We start from the raw sequence: 10,943 nt of genomic DNA on the forward strand, positions 1-10,943 counted from the left end.
CTCTGACAAATCCTCCTCCATGTTTGAGCAAAGCGAGTGTTTTCCTCCCTCGATAAGCAAGTCTTTAATGGCCAGGAGAGCCACGCCACGCCGCGCTGTGTGTGCTGCTGCTGTAATCTGGCATTCAGCACAGACGCAGTTGTCATCGCCGGAGCCTCACCCTCAGTGTTTCTACATGAAAGAAGGCTGACGACTATAATCCATAGGAGATGTGTTGGCAGACATGTTTGGATGTATGCGCTATCAGAGGAGTTTGCTTCGTTTGCGTTATTGCGCTGATAATTCCCATAGTGGACACATGTTATCCCTGCTTTTTGAAGCATTGATGAGTTCTACCTGTATGTAAGCCAGCAGGTTTTGCTTTTGGTGACGTGGCTCATATCTCCAATTTTGAGCACGTATTCTTTTTCATATCTTCTGTTTTTCATTTTTGTCTTTTTCTTTCTGATTATCCTCTTGTCTTTCATTTGATTTTAATCAGACTTGCATCAGATCTCTGACACCTTTGTTTATGTAGTGTGTATCAACACTGATTTAGTGAAACTGTCAGACGCCTTCTCCTTGTTGTGTTCATTATTTTTGACATGTGAGCGTTGTTCTCATCAGCGGCGAACAACATCAATTACACAAACATCATTTGACACGCTGCCATCAATTAGCCACCAGAGCTGAACACCTTTGAAATACACAACAACTTCTAGTTGTTCTTTTGCACTTTCTAAGTAGAATAAACTTGAAGTTGGAAGATCTTTACATAAGAGCTTTATGCTGGGGCCAGGTCTTGTTTGAAATGCACAACTTCTAGTTGTTCTTCTGTATTTTCTAAGTTGAATAAACTTAAGGTTGGAAAATGTTTTACGTCAGAGCTTTACTGTGGCCCAGGTGCGTATGCAGAAAGAATCATTGTGCAACAGCAGTGGTAACTGGAGAAAGAGAGCATGAGAGGCACTGTTCAATTATATGGTTATGGGATTTGGCAGACACTTTTGTCCAAAGCGACATATAAAAATACAAAAACAATAAAATATTTAAAATTTAACAGGGAACAGATTAGAATGTTGGTCAAACTATAATAATATAAGGAGAATAGAAATAATAAACAACAATGTCAATTCAATCAATAGCCTAATAAAATAAACAATGAAAATGAGGGGAAAAGCAATAATAAACAATAATGTCCATTCAATCAATGATATAAAAACAATAACATGTCAAGACTACATTAAGGAGAATATCAATAATACAATTAATGTCAAATTAATTGTCAACAGCCTAATGGAAATAAAACAATATTATACAAACCATAATGCATAATAAGCGCTTAAAGAACTAAGTGCATGTTGAACAGAAATGTCTTTAGACTCCTTTTAAATGACCCAAAACGATCACAGGAACGAAGAGCACTAGGCAACTCATTCCACCAACATGGAACCACTGAGGAAAAGAGTCTGGAATTAGACCTAGCGTTTATGACTGGTCGACACAACAGACGATCATCAGAAGACCGTAGTGGGCGGTTGGGGATGTACGTCTTGATTATTGAATTAAAATAACAGGGAGCAGATCCAGTCAGTGTCCTGTAGGCCAACGTGAGAGATTTAAATTTAATTATGGCTACTATAGGGAGCCAATGGAGATATACAGTAGCAAGAGTTATAGCAAGAGTTGTTGTACAGTTAGGTTTTCTGGAAACACACTTGGTTGAGATACTGTTCATTCATGTTGGAATAGCAATAGCAGTGTTGCTCCATGTTAGACCCATTCACCCCACCTAACCCCCCCTCCCTACCCTGTTATCTCCCTGTCTAGGTGAGTGATCGTGGGGAGCGTCTGACCCACCTACAGCTGGAGCTAACCTCTCTGCAGTCCTCACGGGAGCACACCAGGAGGGCCCTGGCCTTAAAGGAACACCTGGTCACCCAGCTGTCCCAGGAGAACCGAGCCTTGGGGGAGAACCTGGACTCCCTCCAGAACCAGGTACCAGCCACCCACTGTTTCATAGACTACGCAAGCTACGCAGATGCACACGCATGGAGCCACACAACGAGGGTTTGATGAGTTCTTGTGTTGTCCAAATGTGATCAAATGTCACGTCATGCGTTTCCCATGGGAGTGCGTTGTCTGTGTAGACTGTGTAGGTCTCTTCAATACATTCATGAACCTTCCACTTATAACCGTGTCCACGAAATGGCCACAAACCTCCAACCGCCGCTGTAATGGCACTTTTCACTAGCAGAGGTGGGATTGCGCCTAGTTTTCATCTTGTGACACAGTTTTGTCATCACGGTCAGTGTTCGGTAATGTGATAGGGCCATTTTTAGATCCACCGGGGATTCTACAGGGGTTTGTGAGCGGTCTAAATGAAGGACTTTGGCTCATTTGAATATCGTTTGGGCAGAAATGTAAAATTGTGATTTTTTTTTTTTCCCCCTCTCTCTTTTCCACTCTTTTTTTCTCTCTCGTTGAATAATAAATGAGAACATTAAGGAAGCATACTAATGATAAATATAATTGGCTTTGGATTTTACTTTAAGCACTTCTGGAAATTTCTTACACCAGGGGATGAGGAAGGAACTCATTTGCATTGACCAATCACCTTGCCCTTGAAATGAAAAACAAAACAAAAGTCACTTCATTTTCACCCACTCTGATTGCTTGGTGCTCTGTGACCTTTCTTTTGTACATTTCTAACCGCATATCAAAGTATATATTTTATTGCTCAAAGTCATTCAGTCAGTCCTTGCAATGCCTGAAACTGTGATCCAGTAGTATGCTGTGAAAGAGAAACCACTGTGGTTGGGAAATCTGGCAGTCATAATAATGGGCATAAATTATTAATATTCATCTGAACAGATGTGTACTTGAACGGCTACTGAATAGTCACAGTGATCGGCACTGAACGGCTGGCCAATCAATACGCCTGAGCGGTAAATCTGTGTCTCCCTCTTAGAGTGGTGTTAACCACAACCCCTAAACACACATGCTTATTTCCCTGGTCACATTTGTTGATGTAAACATATACCTAATGCATGAAATATTAAAATGTCAATGTTAAGCTAACATTTTTTATCAAGTATAGTGTGTAAGATTAGCAAAAGATGTGTGCTGAAACAGCTTCCAGCCAATGAACTGATGGATCTCTTTCGTTTCTTATTATGAACTCCACTAAATCCAGTGTTTTAACCCCGGTGCAAATGGCTGTGAGAGCCAGAGAGGACTGGCGTGTTGATTGGGAAGTGTGTTTAACTCTGTCTTCTCTCCACTCTTCACTGTGCTCAGTTTCAGGCCAGCGAGGAGAAAGTTAATAGCCTGGGTTTAGAAGTTGGCACACTGAAGTCCAAATTACAGGAAAAGACCGAACAATCTCAACAGCTGCAAGATCAAATTCTCAAGCAGCAGGAGGCTCTAAGTAGGGCAGGCGAAACTTTAAAAGACACAAGGAAAGCAGCTGGCAATAAGGTAAAGGGAGTTGGATTTTTTTCTTTCTTCCTTCTTTCTTTCTTTTCCTCCTGATAAAAAAAAAATAAAATTGTATGTGTGTGTGTTTCTGAACTTTCTCCTCCCTTGTGATGGTGAATTCCCAAGACGTGTTGTTTAGAGGAGTATGGAGTCTATTACACTAATTTCACAGTGTCTTATCTAAATATCAGCACACGAAGACAGCTCTTATTAGTGTTGGCATCCTCTAAAACGCCAGTGCTACAGTAGAGTTTCATAATCACAGAGGACTAACACTGTGTAGAGAGAAAACAGCTCAACGCTGTCAAATCCAAACTGGCAAAGGAAGAGATATTTTAAGTGTTTTCTCTACAGAGCAAAGCTGTCTCCTTATTTTAACTTTAAATGAATTTCAGATGAAGCAGAGTAAAGGATGGGGGTGGTGTGGGGGGGGGGAGGGCAAAAAGTGTGAAGCTTAAGATCTAGGTCTAACCTAATCTTTCCTGTACAGAAGGGAGAATGTTTGGTGATATACATTTAATTCTGCCGCCGCGCAAATAACTATCTGTTTAACCCCCTGCTACGGAACGAAAAAAATACATAACTAAACATAACTGCTTGTGATGGGTTTCAATTAATCTCCTCGACTTTTATCTGCAGATTTGCTAAGCAAACAACACAGCCATTAATTTCGACTCGGGTCCTGTTTCTGCCCCACATCTGGCTTTAGTTTACTGTGAAAACTTCTCTCTCTGATCTCATATGTTGAACTACTGTAACTTTGCCACTGTCCATTTCCTGTGGAACAGGAAAAAAAGAACAAAAATGGAGGGGGGGGGGGGGGGGGCGAGTTGAAGAACAATAATAGCTTTTTGTTTCTGAGACGTCTCTGCGTTAGCACAGCTGAATAAATAGGTCCAGCGCCCTGTTTGAAATAACTTCTTCCATGCCGCCTGTTTAGAGTCATGCAAAGTCTCGAGACATTTATTGCCTCACCAGCTCTCGACCAGGCAATCGTTTTCATTTGGAACTAAGATGGAGGTTTTAAAAATATACATATTTGTTTAAATCGATTTCGTTGAGCATTCCTCTCTAGGCGTGAAGGCTGGGCTGGCCAGAGGGCTGGCGATTCTGGCTCCAACCCAGAGGGCTTTTGTTCCAAGCAGCGCTACATTAGTTAGAGGACAAAGACAACAAAGGGTCGTGTTTTGTTTCAGCCATCGTGGCCTCCATTATATGGGAAGAAAAAGCATAGGGGTGTGTGTGTGTGTGTGTGTGTGTGTGTTTCAGGGGGGAGTTATGGGAATGATAATTTGTGGCTGTGAAGTTAGTCCGCCTGAATGGATAGAGACAATGTCAGAGGCTTGCAGCCATGGCTAGGCAGTGGAGGGGGCCGGAATGGATTCCATTCATAGCTGCGTTGAAACTACTCAGAATCCTCGGCTTGAAGGTTGCTTGAACCAGAGGCCCCATTATGGGCAGCAGGATGTTCCCCAGATGTTCTACATGACCTCTCTATACTGTATTCCCTTCACAGCAGAATACCTACAGTATACAGTTAGCCGACTAAAGATAGTTAATTACTGTGTGAACATGCTTTCATAAGCAAATGCAATATATAGAGTATTTAGCAAAATGTATACAAATATGCATTCAAAATACTGTCACGCCTAATTGGTGTTTTACATAGTATACATAGTACGTTCCCATATTTTCACATGGGCTATGTATTATAAAGTGTTGCTAAATCAAGCTCAAATGCTGAAGATAGCGATTTTAGTTGTAATACTGATTGAATTGCAACCTAACATAACTTAAAGGGCATGGTAATTCTTTCTGCATCATTCCATGAATATTTAAAATATGTTTTTCCCCCCTCAATAAACTTTTTGTTTGTTTGTTGCTATGAACCCCCCATACACACACTCACACAAACACACCACACACACACACTCCCCACCAAGTCTCGTTCTCTTCTGTGTCTTTATCGCTTGACTGTGCGTCAACTGGGATTGTGACTGTCAGCTTTTTGATGTGGGTGGAAAAGCGGGTGGGGAGATACGGCGAGACAGATTCGCAGTGATTGATTTAAAAATACCTGCCTCTTGATTTTGTTTGTTTGGTGTCTTTCCTGTCCGTAATCGCATCGCTTTTTCCCCGCGTACTTTTCCTGTCGGAAAGTTTGGGAGTGATTGACCCAGTTGGTGGGTGTTGGGACTGCTCCTGTCTCCACTGTGACACAGACTCCTTAACAAATAATCAACAAAGGGAAGGGTTGTCTGTCATTTAGAACAACACACCTTGCCACGAATGATGCATAGCTCACGGCCCACAGCTTCTTCTGGTGGAAGAGAATTGCTACAGAACACAAACTTGTGTTTTATTTCAATTAATTATTATAATATTTAAATTAATTTGTGCAATGGACTCCTTTTGGAAGTCGGGGTTATTTACATGCAGATTTGTACCTACCTCCACTCAGGTGCAAGTTTAATACCTTTCATTATTCGTCTGTCATAATTACTAGCCTATTGCATACAGACAGGTCTGTTAATGTAGCTGGTATTTTATGATACTCTGCTGTAATACCAGCACATGGTGGAGCAGCTCATGCTGTCCAGGCTGTATCTGTAATCTCTTTGAAGCCAATGGCCACATGCACAAGGTTAAGCTTCCTCCTTGCGGGCTCTTAATGACATGTAATGTGACATTTAATTTCAACCGCCTTGGCTCTGAAAGGTAGCATGTAAACGCGGTGCATCCCGGCGATAAAAAGGCGTAAAGCTGTGTTGTTTCCCTGCGCCACGGCGACCGGGGCCGCTCCTAATGCAGTGTAAAAGCTGATTTCCTCTGAATCTTTCATGAGGAGGCCGCATCGCGCTCGCTCGGTCGCTCGTTCTCTCCCTCTCTTTTGGGGGGGCGGCGCGTGCCCCTCACCTCCACGCATCTCCTCCTCCTCTCCTCCTCCCTCCTCCTCTCCTCTCCTCCCTGTCTGTTTTTCCCCGGCCTTCAGACACGCTTAGCGTCAGGCGCCTGAGCAGCCGAGCGCGGCCGCTGTCGGCCCTGTAAAACGACGCCACAATGAGCCTGTTAAATGTGCTCAGCGAGAGGGGAACACAATATATTATGCATGCATGAAATGTACAAACACAAAGGAATTATGCAGCACAGATATGATACACTTCCTCCTAACAGCCTTTTGATGCAGCCTGGGAACCTTTTTTTTTCCGCTCGGCCACTGGCAACATAATACCAGTATCTAAGAAGACTTCTTTGTAACACAAAAGATGCCTAGTTTATATTTTTAGAGCTTACCAAGCCAATGTGTTTGCTTTAATTTGTTTGTGATTAAACCTAGCTGATTGCCTTTTTGCTGTGCACTTACACAGTCAGACTCAGTCATACTTACGGCATCGGACACGCTCTGTGCTTAAAGTGGATTCCGCAGCCCCCTCCACTATTTGTTATTATTATTTTTAAGCTGGCTATGCATAATGCAAATGATGAATCCGTCTCAAATTCTACATCTTTCTCCTCAGCTTTCCTCAGCCATGGCATGGGTGCTCTGTTGCGGAGGCCAAGGCATCAAGCACTGACAGATGACCAATGCAAAAACATTTAAGGGCTGTAAGCATTGATCTCGATTATGTTTGTACAGGCCACAAAAGCAATTATTCTCCCTGAATATAGCTCTGAAAAAAAAAAAGAAATAATCAGATCGACGGAACAGGGGCCCGAAACGCAGGAATTATTGCGAGTGGCAGATATAAACGAGCGGTCCTGACGCGCATCAGCGAGGCGGCCGAGGCCTGCCGTCATCCCGTCAGCGTCGGAGGGGGGCGACGGACGGGACGAGCCGAGAAGAAGGAATCTGGTGCCAAGTTGCCTTCTGCTCCGTCATCTGAAACTGCTCCTCTCGGACTGGGGGTGAAGGTCAAGGAGCTATCTTAACTCCATCAATCCTGTGGACAGTTACAAACGACCTTTCATTTTCCATAAGGCACTCAATATGCTGAACTGGGAGGTTGTATGTATGTGTAGTGTGTGTGTGTGTGTGTGTGTGTGTGTGTGTGTGTGTGTGTGTGGGTGGTGTTGGGATGGGATGTAAGATATATTTTTCTGTGTTTTGGAAACAGAGGGAAATAAGACGCTTGGTGATGTTTGTGGTGAGCGGGCGGGGGTGCAGGTCGGGCTGAGATCTCTCCCAAGCGCTTCCCTCCCCTCCTCACGCACTGATTGAAGCTAATGTCTCATTAAAAGACACTGACTCGCGTTCGGCAAAGCAGAAGATTGAGGATGTTATTGAAAGTCGAGATGAACTCTCGGCATATAAAGAGGCTGATTAGACAATGTGCCCTTAAAAACACAAACAGACACACACAAACAAAAGGAGAGTGACGCTTCAGACCAGGCGTAATAACACATGCAGTACACACACACACTCTCTCTCACACACACACACACACACACACACCTACACACACACAGACACACACACACACACACACACACACCTCTATTGTCGGGCACAAGGCTGAGCTTATCTGGTGTAACTCAATAATGTGTTTTCATTTTCAGGCCTTAATTAATTTGAAAGGTTGAATATGACGGGAAAAGTGTTAAGCCTGGAATGAATGATTGTCTTGTCGTTGAGATGAGTCATTCAACTTGTTTTTTCCCCCCGTTGTGTTCTGTGTGTGTGTGTGTGTGTGTGTGTGTGTGCGTGCCTGCTGACATCCCTTATCCACATGGGCTGCATTTGTTTGCTTTCAGATACAACGCAAAGACAACAAACTCAACACTCTGCAGAAGGAGCTGCAGGAATGTAAAAAGCAGCACTCTGATTGTAAAAAAGAGGTAGAAGCACAAAAATACACCATCTTATTTTCATACCTTACAGCTTGTTTGACATCTTTCAGGCTTTATGGATTGGTTTCAGATGTATTTGCAATTCTTAGAATAAACAGTAGCTGTTTTAAAGGTTTTATGGTGCCAGGCGCATGCTATTCAGTCGGTACAAAGGACTGAATGAATATGAAAATCTCATTTTTATATAAATGTGTATGTGTACTGTTCTTTCAGTTGCTTTGGATAAAGCATCTGCTTAAAAAATGAATATAAATGAAAATGTGTGTAGAACTCAAATGATCATTTGGGATTTGTGATGCATTTGACCCCATATCTCTTTTTTGTCCTGATGCATCCCCAACAAGGAGACTCCTTGTCGAAATTACATAGGTGGTAACAAAAATCTGAATACAAGTGGTCGGCAACGTCTCTGACTGTATGACTTGATGACAAAGATCGCTCAAGACTCATTTTAACCAAAAGCGAAAGTTAAAGCAAGGCCATTGCGTGAGTTTATTTAGTGTCAGCACTTGTGTCACCCGCAGCATGAGGCGATGGTGCAGAGACTCCAGGAGGAGGCGGCCGAGCTGACCACCCAGGTCCAGCAGCGCTCCCGGAACCTCAGCAGCCTGAGCGCCGAGAGGAGCCGTCTGGACCTGGAGCTCGCCGTCGTCACTGAGAAACACCGCACCGCCCAACACGAGGTAGAATACACACTGTCTTACCACCCTCTCTGCCTAACACGAGGTAAAATACACACTGTTGCACCACCCCCTCTGCCCAACACGAGGTAGAATCCACACTGTTGCACCACCTCCTCTCCCCAACACGAGGTAGAATACACACTGTTGCACCACCTTCTCTGCCCAACACGAGGTAGAATCCACACTGTTGCACCACCCCCTCTGCCCAACACGAGGTAGAATCCACACTGTTGCACCACCCTCTCTGCCCAACACGAGGTAAAATACACACTGTTGCACCACCCTCTCTGCCTAACACAAGGTAGAATACACACTGTTGCACCCCACCACTCAACATGAGGTAAGGCACACACACTCTCATACTGCCCCACCCAAAGCAAGGTTGAAATACACACTCACTCACACTGCACCATCCAACATGTGGTATAATACACACCTCATACCTTTCAACACTCTTTTTTCCTGGGTTCTCCCCTATTTCAAAGGCATCTCCCGCTGCTCTCCAGTTTTGTTGTGTCGTACACAATTCACAGCCGATTATACAACAATTGGGTTGGAAGTATTTATTTGTTTCTGATTGGCCGATAGACGTTCCATGAGTTGGAATATCCCTGGACACCGTGCTGACAAAACACTGGCTGTAAAACATACTCACACACACCACACTACCATGGACAACATGGAACAGGACAGCTCTGAAACCACCTAGCATATGAAACATAGCACATGAAATGAACCAACTTCATTCTACACCGGTACAAGTGAAATTAAGGTCTACATACATACATCCTCCCAAACCGTTTGATCTGAGGCACAAAACACTCCTGAACATAAGGTATGAAATACACACGATACTCATCTGGACAGCGAGGCTCAAGACTAGTGCTGTGTCCCATTCCAGTGGCGGGTTCAGAATGTGACTGCCATGCTGCAGAAGGCCTCGGAGATCAAAGCAACACACACTTCAGTATTCGTTTAAAGTTTCTGTTTGCATCCCATTTAAGTCTGACTTTGCTAGTTTTGGACGGTCTGTGTGAGTTTCGAGGTGTGTTTACAGGTGAGCTGTCGAGATCAAGTGATTCTGCACATGAAGACAGAATTAAGAGCCATCGAGGAAAGACATCAGGGAACACAAGAGGAGGTGAGAGATGGAGAGAGACAGAGAGAGAGAGAGTGAGTGAGAGAGAGTGTGACAGAATGATAGACAGAGTGAAAGAGAGAGAGTACGACAGAAGAGGGAGAAATGAAATGGTAAATGTCAGTGTGATTGTGTGTGTGTGTGTGTGTGTGTGTGTGCCAGTGAGCAGGTGATTTAGAAAGTGTGAATGATTGGGCAAGTGTGTGAGGGGATGGGGGTAGAGGGAGAATGAGTTAGGTGAATGAATGTGTGTTTGTCAGTGTGTCAAAGGTGTGTGTTTCTGTGTGTGTATACGTCCGTGTGTGTTTGCTGTGTTTGTTTGTTTGTGTGTGTGTGTGTGTGTGAGGGAGGGAGGAGGAGGAGGCGCGTGTCCTTCCCACTCTGGCAGTGTAGCAGCTGCCACCCATCTGTTTACCTCCTCATGAATAACACATGAGCCGTCTGTTTGGAGAGATGCAGAATCATTTTCAATATTTAACAGGGTCATGAATACGGATGACACTGACGTCAGTCTGAGTGTGCCGCTGTGTCTATGACCGTGTGTGTGTGTGTGTGTCTCTGTGTGTGTTTGTGGGTTGTGTGTGCATTTGTGTGTAGGGTGAGTATTTCATTGCAAGTATGCGTATGCACGTCTCAGTATGCCCACTGGTGTTGCATATTTTTATACATGTGTGTGTGTGTGTCTGTGTCTGTGTGTGTGTTTATTCATGACTGCCCTTCATGTTACTTCAGGCATTAACATAACATTTCAGACTGTATTAAAAAAACAGGTCTGGAGCTACCCTCCATGGTTTGTGTTCACACTTGAACCAGGT

At 43.8% G+C, this 10,943-nt stretch overlaps 1 protein-coding gene across 5 annotated transcripts in view; it reads left to right on the top strand.

Moving 5' to 3' along the window:
- Positions 1-10,943, top strand: part of LOC125309520 (trichohyalin-like) — a 127,659-nt gene that overhangs the window by 53,245 nt on the left and 63,471 nt on the right. For all 5 annotated transcript variants that reach the window (XM_048266496.1, XM_048266498.1, XM_048266499.1 and 2 more), the window contains 5 exons: positions 1,810-1,977; positions 3,280-3,459; positions 8,212-8,295; positions 8,832-8,990; positions 10,048-10,131. In XM_048266496.1, the coding sequence (XP_048122453.1) occupies positions 1,810-1,977; positions 3,280-3,459; positions 8,212-8,295; positions 8,832-8,990; positions 10,048-10,131 (675 nt within the window). The remainder of the gene's footprint in view (positions 1-1,809; positions 1,978-3,279; positions 3,460-8,211; positions 8,296-8,831; positions 8,991-10,047; positions 10,132-10,943) is intronic.

The sequence above is a fragment of the Alosa alosa genome, chromosome 16, assembly GCF_017589495.1.
Source record: "Alosa alosa isolate M-15738 ecotype Scorff River chromosome 16, AALO_Geno_1.1, whole genome shotgun sequence".
In the NCBI taxonomy this organism is placed as follows: Eukaryota; Metazoa; Chordata; class Actinopteri; order Clupeiformes; family Clupeidae; genus Alosa; species Alosa alosa.